General features: G+C 54.9%; 2 protein-coding genes across 2 annotated transcripts in view; one reads left to right on the forward strand and one right to left on the reverse strand.

Annotated features, from left to right (window-relative positions):
* The first annotated feature begins 10,068 nt into the window (after positions 1-10,068).
* HSD11B2 (hydroxysteroid 11-beta dehydrogenase 2) lies at positions 10,069-15,800 on the forward strand. The gene is made up of 5 exons (XM_049622467.1): positions 10,069-10,516; positions 13,909-14,121; positions 14,245-14,430; positions 14,538-14,675; positions 14,853-15,800. The coding sequence occupies exons 1-5, from the start codon at positions 10,252-10,254 to the stop codon at positions 15,266-15,268; spliced, it is 1,218 nt and encodes a 405-aa protein (XP_049478424.1). The 5' UTR covers positions 10,069-10,251; the 3' UTR covers positions 15,269-15,800.
* A 451-nt stretch (positions 15,801-16,251) lies between these two features.
* ATP6V0D1 (ATPase H+ transporting V0 subunit d1) overlaps positions 16,252-21,654 on the reverse strand; it is a 39,276-nt gene continuing 33,873 nt past the window's right edge. Inside the window, exons 4-8 of the mRNA XM_049622469.1 lie at positions 20,908-20,987; positions 17,457-17,534; positions 17,153-17,329; positions 16,966-17,043; positions 16,252-16,864 (exon numbers count right to left, since the gene is read on the reverse strand). Coding sequence (XP_049478426.1) covers positions 16,703-16,864; positions 16,966-17,043; positions 17,153-17,329; positions 17,457-17,534; positions 20,908-20,987 — 575 coding nt within the window. The 3' untranslated portion in view covers positions 16,252-16,702. The remainder of the gene's footprint in view (positions 16,865-16,965; positions 17,044-17,152; positions 17,330-17,456; positions 17,535-20,907; positions 20,988-21,654) is intronic.

Below are 21,654 nucleotides of genomic sequence, written 5' to 3' on the forward strand. Positions count from 1 at the left end.
CAACATGGGGCTCAAATTTGTAACCCCGAGATCAAGAGTTGCACACTCTACTGACTAAGCCAGCCAGGCATCCCCTTTCTCTTTATTTGGTTAAAGTGTGTGGTAGTCTGAACAGTGGCTTTTCAAAGATGTCCACATCCTAATCTCTGAAAACCTATGAGTATGTTACCTTACAAAGCAAAAGGGACTTTGATCAAAATAAGGAGCTTGAAATGGGGGTGATTAGGGCACCTGGGTGTCTCAGTCCATTAAGCGTCTGACTCTTGATTTCAGCAGAGGTCATGATTTCATGGTTCATGGGATCGAGCCCCGTGTCCAGTTGTGCACTCTCAGCACAAAGCCTGCTTGGGATTCTCTCTCTCCCTGTCTCTCTGCCCCTCCCCCCACTGGCTCTCTCCCTCCCTCCCTCTCTCTCCCTTTCTCTCTCTCTCAAAATAAATAAATTAATTTTTTAAAAAAAGAAATGAGGGAGATTATCCTGGATTATCAAGATAGGCTCAGTGTAATCACAGGGCCTTTATAAGAGGAAGGTCAAAGGGTCAGAATGGAAGAAGGTGACATGATGATGAAAGCAGAGGTCAAAGAGATATGACAACACTGCACTACTGGCTTTGAAGGTGGAGGAAGAAGCCATGAGCTGAGGAATGCAGGAGTCCTCTAGAAGATACAAAAGGCAAGGAAACTGATTTTTCCATAGAACCTCCAGAAGAAACCAGCCTGCTGACTCCTTGACTTTAGCCCCTTGAGACCCATTTCAAACTTCTAGAAATAGAAGATTAAAAATTCGTGTTGTTTTTAATGTGTGTTGTGGTAATAGGTTATTGCAGCAACAGGAAACTAATATAGTGGGTTTCAAGTAGGGTTAAACATACATACATTAAACAAATTAAAGCTGGTTTTATCTGAAACAAAAATCCAGGTGACAGCTCAGATTCCCTCAATGTCTGTGATTGAGTGATTCCAGGTCAGGCTGTCTGAGAAAAGGACACCCTCTGGCCAAATCTGCTTTTTAAAAGCACAGGTAGTTTGATCATGTTCTTCCTGAGTCTGTCAACATAGTGTGGTCCCCAGTCCAGAACCTGACACTGCCTAGGGCATCACCTAGTGAAGAAAGCAACATGTTGCCTGCTCCCAGGGCCGGCACATGGCAGAGAAATTTTCTCAACATGAAAACACCATCTTATCAGTTGCCTGTGTAAGACACTTCCAGGGCTCCCTTTTGCCTTTGGGATGAACTTAAACACCAAAGCATGGCTTCCAAGGACCTGCTTGGCAGGCTCGTATCCACCTCCTCATCCCTGCCCTCTCTGAGGATTATGCAGCTCCAGGAACCCACAGCCTTTGCTGCCACCCCCAGGGCTTTTCCCACAGGGTTCCCTTTGCTTGGAGTGTTGTTCCAGCTCCTCCTGCCCTCTTTGGCCAACTTCTATGAAACGTGAGGCACATTTTTCTGGGACAGAAGTCACCCCCTCAGGCAGGACTTGTTCCTGCCCAGAGCGGGTGCCCCTGACCCGCGAGGCAGGTCTGCCCAGGGTGGAAGAGCCCAGGCCAGGGGGAGAAGAGGCCCCACTGTGATTTTAAGGGCTTGCACACATGTGTGTGGGGATTCCAAACTGGTTTACATGACTCCTAGAACCGTTGCCAGAAGAGACCTTTGGAGTGGGGAAAAAGCAGTTCACCTCCGCCCTATGCTGAACCAGCACCCCAGCCTTAATTAGACCCATTGTATGCATGGGCTCCCTGACACTTGCCACTTGTCCCGGGGCAGATCACTAGTTGCCAGGTTTCAATCCCAGCTCTGCCAGTCACCAGTTGAGCAAATTTCTCAACCTCTGTGGCTCTCAATTTGCTCCTTTGTGAAATGAGGGTAACAATAACTACTACATGAGGATGATAAAGGCTGAAAATGTGCTCAGACTCCTAAAGCACACAAGTTGGTAGTAGACATTGATACATATAATCTCGACCTTGTCTTTCCACCAGGAAATGATGCTATCCATTTTATCAACTAATGAAATTAAATTTTAATTGTGAAACTAGCCTGGGTGGGATGTGGTCAGCCACGGCTCTTGTTCTCTGGGTTCACTTTGTCTGGGTCACAGTACCCTTTCCAATGGACACTTGGATGAGTTGGCCCATTCCACTTGGCTTGTCCCCATGGCCACCAGCATTTCTTGCCCTGGCAAGCTCAGTGACCTCCTGACTGGTCTTTCTGCCTCTACTGTGGGTTCCCCACCCCCATCAGTCCATTCTCCTCACAGCTTGTGACTGTCAGAAAAAAAGGAAAAGAAAATAAAAAAAGCGCCTAACTGATTATTTTACTTCCTGCTTACAATCCTCATGACTCTCCCTGCTCCCCAGGGAGCAATATTTCCATGTACCATGAAATTAGAATCTAAACCTCCTCCTTACAGCAGCCTCCAAGACCTCCTGTGCCCCCTGGCTCCGGTTGACCTCTGTGGCCTCATGGCCTCCCTTTCCTCGAAGGACCAGGCTTGCTGTTATAGTAGGGCCTTTGCACGGATGCTCTTGCTACCTGGAACATCACTTCTTTTGGGAAAGCTTTCTCTGGCCCTCAGAATAGAAGAGGCTGTTATTCCCATAGCACCATGGGACTCTGGCTTCTGCTATCAGTGGCTTCTTGATTGTGTAGTGATCTGATTAGGGGCTGTCTCTCCAGCTGGCCAGAGAGACCACAAGGGGAGGAACAATGTTTATCTAGTTCACCATGGCTTCCCTAGCACAGAGTCTAGAACACAGTAAGCACTCAGTAGATGTTTGATGAAGGCAGGCAGGAGGAAGGAAGGAAGGAAGGAAGGAAGGAAGGAAGGAAACCATAGTGCTTCTCATAGGAGTTCTTTTGTGAAGCCTTTTGTAAAGTAAATGATACTTGTTGAATTATTTTTGGTGTAAAAATTGACTTTCCTATATTAATAGCCACATCCTTTCAACATAGTAAATCTATTTTTTTCCGTATCCCTTGCAAAGCCTTTTTTTTTTTTTTTCTACACTTAGGACATTTTCCTCCCATTAATTTTTCCTTGTTAAGTGGTTTTTATGACTACTTTGTGCTTTAAGAAAGAAGTACTGCTCGGTATTTAGAACATTCTCTCAGCTTCCTTGGTGAGAAGGTTTTGGCAGCTTTCCCACTGTTGACTATAACCAGTGCAGCTTGGAACACGATGTCACCCCTCCAGAACACTCTCGGACCTAGATAAAACTTATTCTGTGTCTCTACTTGGGGACAAGGTGTTTGGAAACAGCACCTTATGCAACCGAGCCGCTGCAGGGCCGTCCCTTGGAGGCAAATGTAATAAAAATCATGGTGTGTGGAAAATGTGCCTACAGAGTCCTAGGAACTAAAGCTTTTAAAGCTTCTCTGCCAGTAATTCAGCTTTTATTTTATGTTTCTTGGAAAACTGAAGGCCTGTATTTACCATATGTGTTACCAAAGATGCAGGGGAGGGTGGGGTAGTGAAAGGTATCTTGGGCTGGTAAGAATGTCTATGGCCGCCTGGTCAAAGCTCTTCTCTTTGCAGCTGACCTCCACTCGGCCCTGCCTGTGCTCCCCAGGGAGGGATATTTCCATCCATCACGAAATCTATCTCTTTGCTCGCTCACTTCTATGGGGAATGGTATATGCGAGCAAAGTTGTTGGCTGTTGTTACTTTATTTCAGAAATGTGCAGGCCTGAGACACCTGAATTTTTCCTCGAATACTTGAAAGCAAATTATGTGCCGGAACCTCTCAGGCCTGTTCCCAGCGGAATTTCCTTTGAGTGTTCATATCTTGAAACCTTATGTAACCTGACACAATTATCTGAAAAGGCTCGGAATCTAAAAAAACAGCGTTCTGAGCTAGGAATGAAGTTTGGAGCTGGGAAAGAAGTGTTCCCCCTGCCAGGGGACTGGGTCATACCTCACTATGACAATACCCAATTTACATTCCAAAGAAAAATGCTAAACCCCTGGCACTGTGATCAGTGGGTGTACGTGCTACATCTCTGAACAAGGAATCACTTAACGAGGTGCTCAAGGGACATGACAAAAGTCCTAGACCTGGCTGGTGGTTAAAAATATTTCGATAACCACCTTGAGCAACTGGTCTTCCTGGGATGGAAGCAAGAGTGGCTTGGGCCCTTTCAGGAGATAACTGCCTCCACTGACTCAAAAATCAGCCTATCTGGAGAGTTGGGGTCTCATGCCAGCGGTTAGCACTGCAAATGGAATATATGCGCCGGTCTGGAACCCATACTTTCACCAAGTGGTCGGTCAGGGTGATTCTGACTCTTGCCCAGCCCAAGACTCCACCCCTCCAGCCCAACCCCCAACTCTAGGAAGAAGGGGAGAGTGAGGACACAAACTCTAAATGCAGACCTAAAGTTGGGGCTCCACCGGGGGATGGCCCCGCATTCTCGAAAGCCCTTGACCCAAGAGCTTCTGTTCCCTCTCCTTTTGTTTCACTTTTAGAAATCCCAACCCTGCTCTCCATTTGCATACCAGCGGTGAGAGATCTCCAAGGAGAACAGGCACCACTCATAGGTGGTTGGCTTTTCAAGGAATTTGCTGGAGAAAATTGTAGGCAAGGCTGTGAACAAAACTCCCCTCCATCTGGTTTCAGTTTATTTAAAAAACAACACACACAGGCCTCCCCACCAGCAATCAGAAAACAGCCGCAGCTTCCCCCAGGGGGGTATTAGCCACCAGGGGTGGGGCTGAATTATATATATGCAAATAAATTAAACCAGCTAGCCAACAGCAACTAATTTTTGTATCTTTTGCAGTTGTTCTGCCAAAAAACAAACAAACAAACAAAAAAGGGCCTAAATCAGGGGTGATAGAAGCTGTAAAGAAGCAAGTTTCAGAATTAGTTTTAACAACTTGCCTTAATTCTACCATTGGGAGACATGTTTCTAATACAAAAGCAAATAAAAAAAGGTTGTTAGTCTTCCACCTGGGTATTGCCAACCCCCTATGCTTAAGGCCAGGGGGGCAGTGTGACTGGATGGTTAGGAGTATAGAGTTTGGATGGCTGTGTGACCTATGGCATGTCATTTAATCTCTCTGAGCTTTGTTTCCTTATGTATGGGAAGGGGATAATGATAGTACCTGCTTCACAGGGATGATGTGAGCATAGTAAATAAAATAAAGGACAAGCAAACCAAACACAAAAACTGGCATACACAAACACAAACACTGGCATACACAAACACACAGTAAATATGACAGAGGATTATGAATAACTCAAAGCCACACTGCAGGATCCAAGACAGCCAGTTTCACCTGGAGTCAGCCAAGCTCTCCTGGCAAATGTTCTCAAGTGGGGCTTGCCTTTCCTCTGGAGCTGGTCCAGAAAACCCTTCCGAGCACATTCTCTTAGTGTCTCCCAAACTCGAGGGCCCTAATCCCCAAATAATTTCCTTCAATCCTGGAGACAAAAGAAAAGAAGTTCAGAGGAGGGTGCATGACAGTCTGGAAATACAAGTGATGCCACTGGCTTCCCTGCCTCATCATTCCCCCTCCCTGATAACCAAAGGGCCTGATTTCCAGTTGCACAGCCTAGATGGGGTACCTCTGAAAATAGGGGGATTTCACTTCATGCCCAGGGCATGCAGAGGTGAATCAGCAATCTCCTGGGCTCCCATGCCACGTGAGTGATGTGCTGGAGACCACAAGCATCCAGCTGCCTCTGGGCTTAGCCCTTGCAAGTCCATGAGCATCTTGGGCCCGGTTTGCCCCAAGCAGACCTCTGCTTCTGTCTCTTGTCTTGATGCAGCAATAGGACTCCCAGCCTCCACTCTTCCCCCATCCCCAAATCCATTTCCTGGCCAATTGGGACAGGGATCTCATTTGCTCAAGACCATTCCCAGCTCTCCTTTGCCCTCAGAATGAACTGTAAGAGGCCACATGTGGCAAACGTGGTCCTGCATTAGCACCGTTCTCAAGATCGGAGACTTTGGACTCAAGTAGGCTGAGTCTGAATCTAGGGAATGGTCTAAGATTCAAACTCAAGTGTACCTGAGTTTAAGACCTTGAACAATTTTCTGAGTGTCTGGAAGTCTCAATTTCCTTGAATATAAAAGAATAATGATGATATCTACTACAAAGGGCTATTGTGAGGCCTCTGTATGCAACCTAGGGAGGCCAGTGCATGGAATGAAGACTCAGGATGAGAAAGGGAAGGAGTGGCTGCCAGAACTACGGAAGATGGTGACACCAGCTTTGGATAAAGGCCAAGTGTAAGGAGCCTACAGGTGTTCAGGGGAGGCATCCAGGGGTAGCTGGACACACAGGCCTGGAGTCATGAGCAAGAACTTGGCCAGAAAGGAGGGTGGGAGTCACTAGCATGTGAGTAGGAAGCTGAACTCATGAGGCAGGGATGGGGAGAACCTGAGCATGAGGTCTCCACAGCCAGAGGCTTATCCACAAGGAAGAGTAGCTCAAGAAAGAGACCAAAAAGGAGAGCCAGAGAGGTAGGAGGAAACCCAACAGCAGTAGTTTCATGGCTGCCAGAAGGAGAAAGGGCTTGGAGCAGTGAGGAATGACCAGCAGGACAGAGGCTTCGAGGAAGCCAAGTTAACTATAGCAGATGTGTGTTTAAGGTTTTTGGGGACTAGGATGTCATTCTCTGGTGACCTTTGGCGAGGTTGGGAGGGGGAGATGATGCAGAGCTAGAGTGGGGAGTGGAGGCAGGGAGTGGAGATGGTGATTGTAGACTATTTTAGAGAAATGTAGCTGAGAAGAGGGCAGCACAAGAACAGTGCTGGAGGAAAGTGGTACCAGATTAAGGTGGAAGAAGTTCTCCATTGTGGCTCCCAGTGGGAGAGGCCAGTGGTTGTTATGACACCCAGGGGACACAGCACAGGGCCTAGCACACAGTAGAAACTCAATAAAAGTTTGTTATCTTTGAGGATGGGGAGGGATGGGGTCTGGGGCCCGGTGGGGGTACTGGCCATTGGCAGGGAGAGGGGCTCCACCACCCTTGTGCTGGGAGGATGGCGGTGCAGTGCCAGGAGGGAGCAGTGCACCAGGCAGGGCCTCCTTGGGACTTTGCTGCCTCTGAGCTGCACCACCGAGGGAGGAAGAGGTAACAATGGAGTCTTGGCTCCAGGAGCTCCAGTGTGGTCAGGGGACAGAGGTTGAACTCTTGGTGACTGCTGCTCGGCACCGGGCACCAGCTTCTGATCCAGCAGTCACCTTCACTCTACCACCCTCAGAGCCGCGCCCTCCTGGAAAAGCCAGCAGATGGTGCCGGTGAGCTGCCAGACTCAGCTTGAGCCGACTGGAGCTAGCCTGCCAGCCACCCCCCTCCCCAACCCCTGACCCTCTAGCACCAGGGGCAATCTAAGGGTTTGGCTCACCAGGTTTCTGACCAAGGTGGGGGGAGGGAGGCGTCAGACTCAGGACTAAGAGAGACTATGGGCTAAGGGCTTAGGGGTGGGGTGGCTCAGGGGCTCTGAACTTCTGGTTGCCCTTCATTCCTCTGCCCCTGCCAGGCCCTGCCTTATCTACTGGGGCTCCTGCCCTCTGCCCCCCCCTTCCCTTCTCTTCCCTGGAGGCCCCTACCAGCCCAGACTCCTGGTTCTGGCAGAAGCTGGTTCTCTGCCCCTGGGCAGGCACAAGCTGGCACTAGGCCTCAGACAGGGTTGGGCCAGCCCCTCCCAGTCATGACTGCCTGAACCACCTTCTTTCTACTTCTAGAATGTCTCCACCTGATGAGGGGTAAGGGTTCAGCTGCTGAGGAGGCTGCAGGGGGCTGCACCATAGATCCTAGGAAGGAAGCCTGGCCTTGGAAGTAGGATGAATTGGGGTGGGGTGGATGGGCACATATAAAAGCATGGCAGATCATTCTGTTCCAAAAGACCCAAATCACATAAGACTGATGGGTCTGTCCAAGGTGGCAGAGCATCCCAGAAGATAAACCAGAAACACCTCTCCCCATCCCAGCCATCCTGTACCATGCAGCCAAAGGCAATTCCCTTATACCCCCTCTAAGCAAGTCTTTCTCCTCATCATAGCCTTCCCAGTGAGCCAGAATCCTTCATGTTTCCTTCCCGGGACAGTGTAGGATCCTGCTTTTCAGTTTCTGTTCTCACCTTGCTGTCCCACTTCCATTTCCCCTACTTTCAATTCCTCTTTGGGCAAGTGCTGGTACTACCTGCATGGGCTTAACCTTGAAGACTGCCTGGGACCCCCTGCCCCATCTCCTCCTCTACACCCCCTCCCCAGCTCCAAAGGGAAGCCCTTAATTTGAAAAACCATAACCAGACTTTCAGTAGAGTGCCAGAGTTGTGTGTGTGTGTGTGTGTGGTAGAGGTGGGGGGGAGGGGTTGTCCCATGAATCCACAGTCTACAGATCAGGTCAGGAAGCCAGGCCAAGGATGCTGTGTCTACCTGTGAGCCTGGGCCATAGATTTGGGACAATAGGAGTCAGCACATTTTGGAAAAGGAATGTTTCCCTGACTTTCCAAAGGATGACCCAGACTGAGGGAGAGTCACCAGAAGCATACACAACACACACAAATGTACTCACATGCACATACAGGGTCATGGCATGGGACATGGACACAAGTGTACACAAATACAGGCACACAAGGTCATGTACTCAAGGTAGGCACATCCTCTCCAGGTAAGTCCTGCCTCCTAGGGCCAGGGCTAGCCTGCCATCTGTGCTTATAAGAGGGCACAGAAGTGGCTCTGGGCAATTGAGTCCTCCACCCAGAGCCTCTCCTCTTAAGTGGCTCCCAGCCCCCTCACTAAGACCCCCCTGGCCCACCAGGGAGCCACGCCTGGGTGGCAGAGAAGGTTTTGGAGGAGGCATTGCCTCAAAGCCCTGGCACAGAGCCTGAGCACCTAAGATAGAGAATGGGCACAGGGCTGGGGGGATCCATGACCTCCCAGGACCTAGTGCAGGCATAGATGAGGCACTGGGCAAAGTCCAAAGGCCCACAGGAAGCAGGGACTCCTTCTGCCATGAGCTGCACCTACTGCCCTCAGAATAGGGCCTGGGAGCCAGGTGCTGGCACCAACTCCTAGTGCCTGGCAGAGCCCTAGCTTGGATGCCAAACACAGGGTGCCAGACACGGGGGTGGGCAGGATGGGGGGCCGCTGGGCCACACACAAACACAGATCTTCATACATACAGGTAGGGAAATGCACCCACATTCACAGCACTTATTTTATAACCTGGGGAATCATGGGAGTAGGGCAGGGAATTACCTTGTCCTAGAGGCTGCCCTTACTGACTCCCCAGGTGTCCCCATTGGCCTGGTCCTAGAAGTACCAGTCGGAGGGTGGGCTGGAGGTAATGCGAAGCCTAGACACTTTCTGTGAGCCCCATCCCCCGCAACACACACACAAACGCACACACACCTGCACTCCCACACACGTACACTTGTGTGGCAGGAGGAGGTGGGGTTGGTGCATCCCCAGGACTGGGCCCTGAAGGAAAGGGGGAAGGCGGGGCAGAGACTCCCTAGAACCCGGGCAGTCATCTTGCTCCCTCCAGCCCCCGCAGCAAGCCGGTTTTGTGGCCGCCGCCAGCTTAGGTGTGAGCGCGCGTCAGGGCGTGTGTGTGCGCGTGGGACCTGCGGCCGCGCATGGCGTGGGAGTGCGGCGCGTGTGCCCGCGGCGGCTGCGGCGGCCGGGTAAGGGCGGTCTGTTTCCCCGCGGGGTTCCGGCAGGCCCGGAGGTCGCGGCGGTGCTGTCAGTGTGAGAAGCTGAGGGAAGTTGTGCTTGTCCTCAGGTGTCCTGAGCAAGTGTGAGCTGGGTGTGCTCACCTGGGAGCGGCGGCTCAACTGCTCTCGCAGCGTGGGGGTGGGGGTGGGCGCAGGGGTGAGCAGATGCAAAGCACTAGGGCTACACAGACTGGCCTGGTTCCCGGCACGGTCCGCGGCAAGGCGGCTCCCTCTCTAGCAGCAACTTCGGGACTTTGTTCCGGCTTCTTAGAAAGCAGATCTGGCCGCGGGGGCGGGGCGGAGCGGGGGAGGGGGGGCACCTGCCCACAGGAGGGTGCGGGGTGCGAAGTGGAGGGAAGCCCCGCCCCTGCCCCGCCTCCGCCCCGCCCTCTCCCCGCCCCCGGGGCTCTTTATAAGCTCGGCCCGAGGGCGAACAGAGAAAGCGAGTATCCCTTCCGCCCCTGGCTGGTGTCCTCCTGCACGGCGCGCCCCTCGCTCCGGCCTCAAGTCCCTTTCCCTGCTCCCCAGCCCGGCCCCCGCCCCGCCCCGGCCCAGCCCAGCCCGGCCCGGCCGCCATGGAGCGCTGGCCTTGGCCGTCGGGCGGCGCCTGGCTGCTCGTGGCGGCCCGTGCGCTGCTGCAGCTGCTGCGCGCAGACCTGAGTCTGGGCCGCCCGCTGCTGGCGGCGCTGGCGCTGCTGGCTGCGCTCGACTGGCTGTGCCAGCGCCTGCTGCCCCCGCCGGCCGCACTCGCCGTGCTGGCCGCCGCCGGCTGGATCGCGTTGTCCCGCCTGGCGCGCCCTCCGCGCCTGCCGGTGGCCACTCGCGCGGTGCTCATCACCGGTGAGTGCGCGGAGCGCGGGGACTCCAGGCTCGAGGGCGGGACCAGACACCCAGAGGGCTCCCCTCTAGCGCGCCAAGGCAAGGCGGGACCCCCAGCACAGGAATGGGAGTGTCGTTCTCCCCTGGGTGCCGGGAGCGAGCCAAGTAGGAAGCGCAAGGCACCTCCTTAAGTCCGGGTTAACTACCTGCCGCTGTGGAGTGTTGGAGGGAAAATGAGGCCGGGAGTGGGCAGGTGCGCAGGAACAACTGCTGGCTGAGAAAGGTGGAACCTCCCGGAGTCTGAGGTTTATGCTATGCCCCTCCCCAAGAGAGCAGTCTTGGGGCAGGGGGCAGTGCTCTGAGGGACTGAAGAGGATGGTCACCCCTTGGATTCTGCCTAACATGCCCACGTGGAACGCCTCATCTCCTCTTCCCCAGGGCCAGAGGAAGGCGCTTAGATAGGGAGTTGGGGCACCCACTCCCCCTCCCCCGCCCCGTTTGCTGGGGTCCTTGGAATCCATAAAAGCTTGAGGTCACCATAAGAGGCAGCTGGGCATTCAGCTGCCTCTTAGAATGTGCCACCCACCCCCAAACTGCTGAGGTAGCCTTCCAGATCTGCAGCCAGCACACACAATGCCACCTTCCTCCTGGTCTTCAGTGCCCAGGAAGGAGGTCGTGGAGAGCTGTACTCAGGTGCCTCTGGTTGCCTGGCAGAGTTCCCTTTGTCTGGAGCAGGGAATAAATCTGTCACCAGAAGGGAGGGGGGGGCGCACTGAGACCCAGCCGGAAGCGGGGAGGGAGAGAAAGGCCAGGGGGCACTGGCTCCATTGTATGTGTGGGGGGAGGGGCAGCCTGGTCTCTCCCCCACCAACCCCCATGGCTTTGGACAGGTTCTCAGAGCCCTGCCCTCACCACCAGAGTGGCTTCCCAGAGGTCTTGGTCCAGTAGGGGGCCCTGTATGATCACAAGGACAGACCTGGGAGAACTTCTCAGAGGAGGCCATCCTTGAGCTGGGCATGGGATGATGAGTCAAGATAGGTGAAGTGTGGAAGGTGTTTTGGATCAAAGTGTGGATGTGGGACAAAGGCTTGAGGCAACAATGAGAGTGGCCTGGGTAGGGGACAGTCAGTAACCAGCCTGGCTGCTGAGATGTGGTGTGATGTGAGGTTGTTTCCTCAAAAGGGGACTTGAATGCCAGGCAAGAAGGTTGACTGTTGAGGTGGGGTGGGAACACCGGTGGCACTAGGGCTTTGGGTTTCAGCAAGAGGGTGGAGTTAGAGCAGGGGTCAGGTTTGATGAGTGGAACCTGAATTCAGAGTCTAGTGTGAAGTTTTAGGGGATTGAGGAAGGAAAGATACAGTGGCCCTCCTGGTCTGAAGAAGGAACTAGGTTGTGAGCTCTGCTCCCAGGGACTGGGAAGCTCCCCTCCTGCCATCTAATTTGTGAGTTGCCTCAACAGTATCTGGGCCATCTGCTGGTAGTAGTGACTCAGTGGGCAGACTTTCCTGAGATCTCCCCTCAGGCCTTCATGCTGCTGCTGTTACTTCTCCTTGCCTTGAGCTGGAGAGTGAGGGAAGAGGAGGGATGCCTTCTGAGGCTTGGGCTCCTCCATATCTGGTTGTAAAGCCCTGCAATGGGGGAGGGGAAGAGTCCTGCCCAACCCACTCCTGCTAAGCATCAGGAGTAGACCAGCAAGCTTCCCGATGTCCAAACACTCTGCAGTTTCCTCTCTCACTGCCTGACTGCAAGACAAATAAGTGACTAGGCCCTGCCTCACCTGCTAAGAACAGTGTCTTCAGCCTGCCATAGCTGCTACCCACCCCTCCTTGAGAATACCCCTGAGAACCACAGCCCAAGGCTACATCCAGAGCTCAGCCGTGGAGATAGAGTTTGGGCTGAGTGGCTGGGTGCCATGTGTGCACATCTGCTCATGGATGGTGGCTGGGGGTCTCCTGGGAGTGAATCCCTGTGTGAATATGCAGGCAGTTTGGAAGTGTGTGTACAGGTGTCTGTGTGCAGATAAACAAGAGGGTGTGCGAGGCATGGGTGACTGTTGGGACTGTAGAGCTGAGGCTCTGGGAGGCCTCAGTTTCCCAGTGAAGGGCCCTCCAGAGTAGGGAGCTTAGGCAAGTGGACACACATGTGCTCACTGGCCTCCCCCAGCCAGGCTTGCCCTGGAAGGACTTGTCAGCCCAGCCCAGCCCAGCCCAGACTGCCTTAGTCTGCAGGCCCCCAGCCACACAAAGCCTAGTTCACAGCCCCTGTCCCAGCTTTGTTCTCTGCCTCAGCAGAGGGGGCGGGGCTGAGGTGGGGAGGGGCTGCAGAGCCTGTCCAGAAGTGAGTGGGACCACCAGGGAGGCAGGCTCCAGAGAGCCTCCTCTCACTGGCCTCCCCCTCCCCTTGCCACCCTCAGAGCCAGGATCTGGATGGGAACAATCAAGGAAACAGGGTCTTATCAGACCCCCACTCTGGCTCTGCCTGGTGGTTCCACTCTCCACATACCAAACACAGGAAATTAAGTCTCCGAGAGTGGTAACTGACCTCAGGTCACAATTGTTGGGTGTGGGAAGAGATTCAAATGCAGGTCTGTTCTCTTCTCCATCCATCATCTTCCCTGTCCTGGGGGCAAGTGGTCTGGGGCTCAGAGAATGCCCCACTGTTGCCACTGATTGGAATTCCAAGAGTGGGGGTCAGTGGTGAGGTAGGTATGAGCCTCCAGCTTGCCTAGAGCCTGGAACAATAGTAGGGTGCTGGTGGGGAAGGGAGGTGGGGCTCAGGTTGTGATGATGGGAGCAGAGGGCTTGGGGCTTCATCCCCAGGGTTGTGGGGGCCTTGGAAAGGCTTTCAGCCGCAGAGTGATATTGTCAGTTTTGGAAAGATCCCTCTGGCTGCTGAGGTAAGAGAATGGATTCAAGGGGGCAAGATGGGACAGGACCAAAGAGGGGGCTGCTGCCTAGTCCAGGTAAGAGGAAGAAGCCCGGGCAAGGGCAGCGAGGCTGAGCAGTAATACTGCACAGGCAAGCTTAGACCTGATAGCAAAGCAAGCAGGACACCAGGACTGGTACTGGGTCTCGGGCTGACCTCCAGTAGAGTCCTGATCTTACTCTCTGCTGGCTGAATGACTTTGGGAAGCAACTTAGCATTCTTAGGTCTCAGTGTCCTCATCTGTAAAGTGGGAATCATTAAGCCATGTTTGGGGTAGCTCTGGGGGGTCAGGGAGGTGACAGCTGTAAGAGAGCTAGTGCTCAGCCAGAGGGGCAAAGCCTACAGAGATGGACCTGGGATGGGAGGGAAGGCTGCTGAAGACTGGGTATCCAGAGGCCTGGATCCTGTATGGACCCGGATGATCCTAGAGTTGTCTCAGGCTGGACTGGGCCACAGTGGGAGTTCACTGGCTGCCCTGCCCTGGCCAGGCTGTGACTCTGGTTTTGGCAAGGAGACGGCAAAGAAGCTAGACGCTATGGGCTTCACGGTGCTGGCCACCGTGTTGGAGTTGGATGGCCCTGGTGCCCTAGAGCTGCGTGCCTGCTGTTCCCCTCGCCTAAGGCTGCTGCAGCTGGACCTGACCAAGCCAGCAGACATCAGCCGAGCACTGGAGTTCACAAAGGCCCACACCACCAGCACAGGTCAGTGGGCCTAGATCCCCCAGAAGAGGGTGTGCTTGGGTGGGTGTGAATGGGCGGAGGTTTGCTGCTGGGCAGACTCAACTCTGAGCTTCCTTTCTTTGTCCCCCTTCTCCGTGCCCTCAGGCTTGTGGGGCCTGGTCAACAATGCAGGCCACAACAATGTAGTGGCCGATGTGGAGCTGTCTCCAGTGGCCACATTCCGCAGCTGCATGGAGGTGAATTTCTTCGGTGCGCTTGAACTAACCAAGGGCCTGTTGCCACTGCTGCGCCGTTCTAGGGGTCGCATTGTGACTGTGGGCAGCCCAGCAGGTGAGTGCCCTTCCCTACTGGAGTAGAAAAGGTGCTGCTGCAGAGCAGGGAGGGTTGCTGGAGCCCCTGGTCCATGCTGAGCTGCCTCCCTCCCAATCCATTCCCAGGAGACATGCCATACCCATGCTTGGCGGCCTATGGGACCTCCAAAGCGGCCATGGCACTGCTCATGGACACATTCAGCTGTGAACTTCTGCCCTGGGGGGTCAAGGTCAGCATCATCCAGCCTGGCTGCTTCAAGACAGGTGGGCATCAGGTTTGGGATACGGTGTGTGGGTGTGTTCCTATCTGGGGTGGAGTCAGGTCTAAGGAATGGGCCTGGCTCTGTCTGGAGGCAAGGATCGGTTTTGAGGTAGACTGACCTGAGTCTGGCTTTGGCTTCCCTAAGTGAACCCACCCTGACCTTGTGGCTCCCTCCTCAGAGTCTGTGCAGAATGTGGGCCAGTGGGAGCAGCGTAAACAGCTGCTGCTGGCCAGCCTGCCCCGAGAGCTGCTCCAGGCCTACGGTGAGGACTACATCGAGCACTTACATGGGCAGTTCCTGCATTCGCTGCGCCTGGCGCTGCCAGACCTCAGCCCAGTTGTAGATGCCATCACCGACGCACTGCTGGCAGCTCAGCCACGCCGCCGCTATTACCCAGGCCGTGGCCTGGGGCTCATGTACTTCATCCACTACTACCTGCCTGAGGGCCTGCGGCGCCGCTTCCTGCAGACCTTCTTCATCAATCACTGTCTGCCAAGAGCACTGCGGCCTGGCCAGCCTGGCTCTACCCCAGCCCAGGATGCAGCCCTGGACCCAGACCCAAACCCAGGCTCTTTCCCCATGACAGCCCAATGAGCAGTGCACACAGATGGCCTAGCTGCTCTAGCAGACAAGGTCCCATGAGCCCTTGGCCCTCCCCTGGGCCATTGTGACCCCCCCAAGTCTGCCCTAGAGCCTGGCCTAAAGGACCCCAGCCCTACCCACTCAGTCATTGCCCCAGGCCAGGCCTGGTGAAGCTGAGGCTTCCCAGTGGACCTCCAGGCCTTTCTTCTGCTTCATGAGCCCACACAGACCCTCCTGGGCACAAGGCTCCACCCTGTAGCTTGGAGAACCCAACTGGATGGGGAGTTTTGTGCAAGACTTAGCTGTAGCCTTTGACAGGATCCCGCAGACAGTGCCTCTGCAAACTAAGGAGTCACTGGGTGGGGTGGGGACCACCCTTAGGATTTTTTCAAGGCACCAGTGCCTCAGTGCTGCGATTCAAAGGGTAAATCCTGTTTCTTGACTGGCTCAAGAATTAGGGTCCCGACCACCCACCCCAAACCCCCCTAGCCATAGGAGGTTCCATACCCTACTTGCCTGATTGCCACCTTTTAAATAAAGACAAATTTTTATTTCTCCTAGAATAGGGGAGATGCTGTGTTTGGAGGGCATGACTGTCTGAGTGCCAGTCTGTGACTGTGTGACAGATTGGGAACTGCCTGGGGAACCCCTGGTGGTCAGCATGGGCCAAGGCTCTGGACAAAGATTCTGTGCTTCATACCTTTTCCTGTTCGTTGACTGTGGGCAGGTCATTTATCCACAGGTTTGGGTTTCAGCCTAGTGAAATGGGGGTAATGCCCTTGGACTAGGGTGCAGTGGGGCTCATTGAGGCAAACAGGGAGATCTGTGGCCTGCTAGGGCCAGCACCCAGTTCCACAGCCCTGTGTGAGCCTCCAGTGACTTCCCCCATCCTGCAGAACCTGAAAGCACAGAGAGAGGGCCAGCAAAGGAGGTAGAAAGCTTGGAGTGGGGGTGGCTTGACAAGGATGGCACCCAAAGGAGACAGACAGCCAGGCTTAGAGAGGGCAGTTTATTGTCTCAGAGGGCAGAGCTGAGGGACAGGGTGGCAGAGCTATTTCCCCTATGCCCCAAGGACACACTCTATCCTTCCCCTGGGCCTTGGCTCTGCGGGTGACCCACAGAAGGGAGAGGAGGCTCACGCTGCCCCAGGGGTTCTCAGGGAAGCACACAAAGTGACCACATGCTTCTCAGGCGTGTCAGTGGCTGTAAACATAGGGCTGAGGGGGCCTCCTTTTTTTGGCGGGGGGGGGGGGGGAGTTGGTCCAACCTTGGTAGGGGGAACAGGTGCCCAGCCCCTTTTCAGGCCCAAGAACCATCCCAGGGAGGGTCAGGAATACCGGCAGCCACTAGGACAATGTGCTATCCCCCAGGGCAGGCATGTGAGCTGTGGGCTTGGTCACAGCACACGCAGACACACACACTTGTGGGGAGCCTTGGGCCAGGGCGCTAGAAGATGGGGATGTAGTTGTCAATCTTGGCGCGGTGGCGCTGGGCAATGCACTCGGCAATCCATACGATGTTGCGACATTCTTGCTCCTTGAGCTTCACAAAGGCGTAGAAAACACCAAAGTGGAACTGGTTCAGGAAGGCCAACTTGTTCAGTTTCACCTATAGAGAGAGGCAGACGTGGTGTGCAGGTGGCCGTGATGGCAGAGTCAGGCCTGGGCCACCAACCCCTCCCTATGACAGGCAGGTGAGCAACCCCTCACCTCATGCTCGAAGAATCGGTCTTCCAGGGTCTTGTCTCCTGGGTTGCTGCCTGCACCCTCAAAGAGCAGCTTATACTCCTGGCCCAGAAAAGGGATGGGAAGCATGAGCACAAGGGCACTGTTGGGTGTGGGGTGGGGATGCAGATGCCAGTATGCCCGCCCATCATCCTGTGGCCAGGGCACTCACCGGGTAGTAGTCGGCCACGTTCTTGACCTGCTCATAGTCATCAGCCCGAGCCAGCTGGGCCAGACCCTCTGGGTACAGTCTCCCGCAGTGTGGAAAGAGCTTGGCACGGTCCTCCTTGGAGAGCTCTGTGCCGAAGGAGTTGATGGTGATGATGAAGGCTCGTCGGTCGGCTTCAAACTGTGGGGCCAGTACACAGGCAAGGCGAGAGGGAGGGGGAAGGAGGCAGCAGCCAGTCAGCTGGCGGGGCTTCCCCCAGGCCCAGGCTACCAGGGACTAGTGGGCAGGAAGGTGGGCAAGCACTCACCTCCAGGATGGGACACATGGCATCGGCTGTGGTCCCGCCCAGTAGGGTGCAGAACTTGTAGAAGGACTCCAGGTAGGCCTGCGCAGAGCATGGGGCTCGCTCAACTCAGGCTGGGAGCTGGGGGACTTGCCAAGCCTTCTCCTCACAGTTGCCTCTTTCCCTCCCCAGTCCCTTGCATGGTGAGTCCATACATCACACCCATCAATTGGCCAGGGAAGCCCCCATGTCAGAACCTCGGAAACATCTGCAAATTCCAACTATTAATCAGTTGGCCGGCTACCTCACTGCACCCAGGAGCAATAGAGCAATTTCTGACCTACTGACGGCTTCATGGTGCAGTGCCCCCTACGTGCCCTTATGTCCTCATCCCGCAGAGGACCAGGCTCAGAGAGGGGGTCTGTCTGCCCCCAGCTGCTCTGCCTGCCTTTCCCCCAAACCTCCCCTCCTCAGCCTCAGAAAACTACATGTTGATGAGCTAGTGAAGGAAGGTTACTCCTGAGAGTTCATGGAAGTGGCCTGGACTGGGTGCCCTGGCCCCTCTTGGCACCCCACCTCACGGAACTCCTTCCATCCCCCAAGCAGCTCCCAGGCACCATGAAGCAGGAAGCAAATGTCAGCTCAGTTCCTGCTGAGGAATGGTTATTGCCTGCACAGACGTCAGCCCTGCAGTGCAATGGCTGGACACATGGGCTGTGGTGGGAACGAGCACTTCCTGCCCAGGCAAACTGGATCTTCTGGGCATGAGGAAAAGACAGGTCAGCCCAGTCCCTCGTTTCCTCCCAGCACTCACTCATAAAAGTGGCTAGGCACAGGCTTCCTTCCCCAAACCTCTCTGTGTCAAGAGAGGGGGGGGATGGTCTTGTGGCCCCTCTGGGGAACTCCCTTCACTCAGATCCTCCTGAGTCCCTTCTGGTGGCATGGTCACAGGGACTCTGGCTCCACAGGCTAGAGATTATTCTTCAGAGTTGGGGCTCAGGGCCAGGAGGCCTGGAAAGCTTTCAGTACCAAGGTCTGATCTCCAAGGTTCAGAGACCTTTCTACCCACCACAAGCTGACTTGGGCCACAGGCTTTGCTCCCCCAAGGGAGGAGGTGAGATGAAACCCAGGAGTCCACGAGCACAGGCATAGCCTGGCCAGCAGCACTGGGCAAGCTGTGCTCAGAAGGCCTGTGGTGACCACTGAGGTCACAGGAAACAAAAGTCTAGAACAGGTCAGAGAGGAAGAAGCCTGGAAGGGGAGAGTGGACCCCAGCATAATACATCCCCAGGAATCAGAGGGCTTGGGTGGTAGAAACAGCTGCCAATCCTACCATGGCTCACTGGTAATTCAGTCCCTCTAGGACTGTCCCCAGCCACTTTCTTCCCCATGGCCAGGCCAAGTTCCCCATGGCCTGCCCAAATCTCGAGGCCTGCCCCAGTGGGGCTTGCAGTTCCAATCTGTGGGGAAGCCACCAGCCTTCACTGAGCTACACCAATCCCTGGAAAGGCTGACCCTAGGCTCAGAGGAGATGATGGGACAGGCTCAGACTCTCTTCTGGAAGTTAGGGCAGTTGAAGAAACTGGCAAGACCTCAAAGGCTCAGGTACCAAGGTTGCCTCCCCATCCCCACCCTGTCCCCTGGAGCCTGCTAGTCCATGGCTGCTGTACCAGCTGCCTACAGTTCCTGCCTGCCAGGCGGCTGAGGGTCCATCTAATCTCCCATCTGTGGCCACTGGGCTGGGACACTGCCTGTCGAGCGGGCAGTCTTGGCATGGCGCCCTCAGCCTCGGATCAGTGTTTACGGAGCTGGTGTCCGGCAGCCCTCGCCAGTGACTCCAGCTAGAACCAGTCAGGCCCGGTGAGGGTGTGGGTGAGGCTAGGGGGACAGCCGCACCCCTCACCCTGTCTCAGGGCAGGGAACCGGCAGCAGGCCAGTTGGGCGGGCAGGAGCACTCAGATCATGTGCGCATGCACATTCTCGGCTGATTGCCTGGCCTGCCTCCCTGTTAGCGGGGCAGATGAGAGCACGTGCTTTGCAAACAGGCTGAGCCAGGTGTGATCCCAGTGCTGCCAGAGTATAGCAAGTGGTTTCAGGCAACCCACCCTGCTTCTTTGAGCCCTTAGTTTTCTCATCTTACCAATTCAGATATTCATGCCTACCTAGCTCCTAGGGTGATCCTGACGATTAAAGAAGTTGACGATCTTCCTACCTCTAGTCTCTCCCCTCTACTCCATGCTCCACACTGTAGCCAGAGGGGGCTTTCTGATGATACTCTGCCCTGTTGCAAACCTTTATTGGCTGACCCTGCCCACAGGATACAGTTCAAACTCTGCCCTGGCACTCTAGGCCCTCGGTGACTTCATCCTGTGTCTGCCTCTTTTTCCAGACCTGTCTCCTGCTGTCTATCTGGAACCTGCACTTCCATGGCAAACTGCCTGTCACTTGGCCCATGCTCCATGCTTGCTTCTGCATGGGCTGTTCCCCTGCCCACACCACTGCAACATATGCAGGCTCCTTACCTACTACCAGACCTCCCCTTGCACTCTGGCCCAGATTCCTGGAGGGAGACTGGAGGCCTAGCCTCTCAGGCTGCAGCTGAGTGTCAGCCACCTAGCTCCAACTCAGGCAGGAGAAGACACTCAGTGTAAAGATCTGATTGCCAGATGTTCTCAGGGTTAGGTCAGCAGGGCCTGTGACTTAGGTTATACTCAGTCCCCCTTCAGGGCCTGCCTACTGCTGATCCATGTTCCTGGCTGCAGCCCATCAGTACCTCACTGTGCCCAGAGCCTAGTCTGTCCCAAATGTCCTTCACTGGTCCCTGGCCGGCCCCCTTCCTTGGCTCCCAGCCCTGCTCCTAACCTCTTTGGGCCAGGGCAGTGCTGACCCAGGAATCCCAAGCTCACTCTGTCTCCAGGGGTCACCAACCTGTGCCATAGTCAGGGGTGAAGCAGAAAGTGGTTAAGAGATAAGGATGCTGTGACGTGGCACTGGCTCTAGGCCTAGGAACCTGAGAAGGATGTGGTGACCTGGCTACACCTGGCTGGGTCCCTCCCCCCATCATAACTAAGCACACTGTTGCCTCTGCTCAAATGCCTGTCCTTGCTGGCAACAGTCTAGGTGGGGTAAACCTGAAAGCTATGGCCTGGGTGGCGGCCCCGTGACCCTCCTGGATGCAGGGGGAGTGGCCATCCAGGAGCCAGCTCTGACAGGCCAAGCTGTGGGGCACCAGCCACTCCTGCTGATCTTATCAGGGCCTGCCGCAGGCACCACGAGATGGAGAACCTGTTCCATGCAGCCTGCGCCCATCATGGGAGCCAGAAAGTGGCTAAGCCTACGGATAAGGTTAAGCCTGCGGGATAGAAGCCTGGTGCAGCTGCGTCCTGTCCCAGCACCCCACATAAACCACGAGCCCACCATACCGTGGCCCCACCCCTGCCCACAGGCCAGCCCCCACCTCTGATGAGGGCACTACCTTGTAGAGTGTGTTCCGGATGATCTCGATGTTCATCTCATCAAGGTCCTGCTCTGAGATGCAGTCCTGGAAAAAGGCCGCTGGGAAAGAAAGACGTGGGGGTGAGGGTGGGCGACTAGATTCAGCCTAGGCAAGAATCCTGCTGCTGTTTAACCACCCCTGCAGGGCATAGAGGGCCCCTGTCACGAGGCCCAGCTGGCCAGGGGTGGGGGGCCTCCCGAACCAGCCTGGGCAATTGCCTTGCAAGTGGCAGAAGCAATACACTGGGCCATGTACACTGACCTGAGCTTCTCCTGCATCCTTGCTCCTAAAACTGATTTATAAAGGAGGCGGCCAGCCATAACATGATCTAATCGCCTCTGGGGCAGACCCAAGCTCAGACCATGCCAAAGACAGACTTGCATAAGAGGCCATGACATCCTCCTTTCTTGAGGGGCAGCTGTGGATTTGGGGCCTGATGCCCATGTATCTGTAACCCCCAGGGGGGGCCTGGGGCCCACATTTGGAAAACCAGCCTACTTCTTAAGGAATGAGCTGAGTGGGCCTGGACCAGGGACCCAGAGGGCCACTGTCAGGCTGAAAGTAGAGGCCAGAACAGAATAGAGCTCCCTCCCCTGACAGGGGCCCACAGACTCTCTAGTCTGTCTCTTCTTTAAAGATGGAGAAACTAGGGGGAGAGAGGGAGCAAAAAAATAAAATAAAATAAAATAAAATAAAATAAAATAAAATAAAATAAAATAAAATAAA

The sequence above is a fragment of the Panthera uncia genome, assembly GCF_023721935.1.
Source record: "Panthera uncia isolate 11264 chromosome E2 unlocalized genomic scaffold, Puncia_PCG_1.0 HiC_scaffold_20, whole genome shotgun sequence".
In the NCBI taxonomy this organism is placed as follows: domain Eukaryota; kingdom Metazoa; phylum Chordata; class Mammalia; order Carnivora; family Felidae; genus Panthera; species Panthera uncia.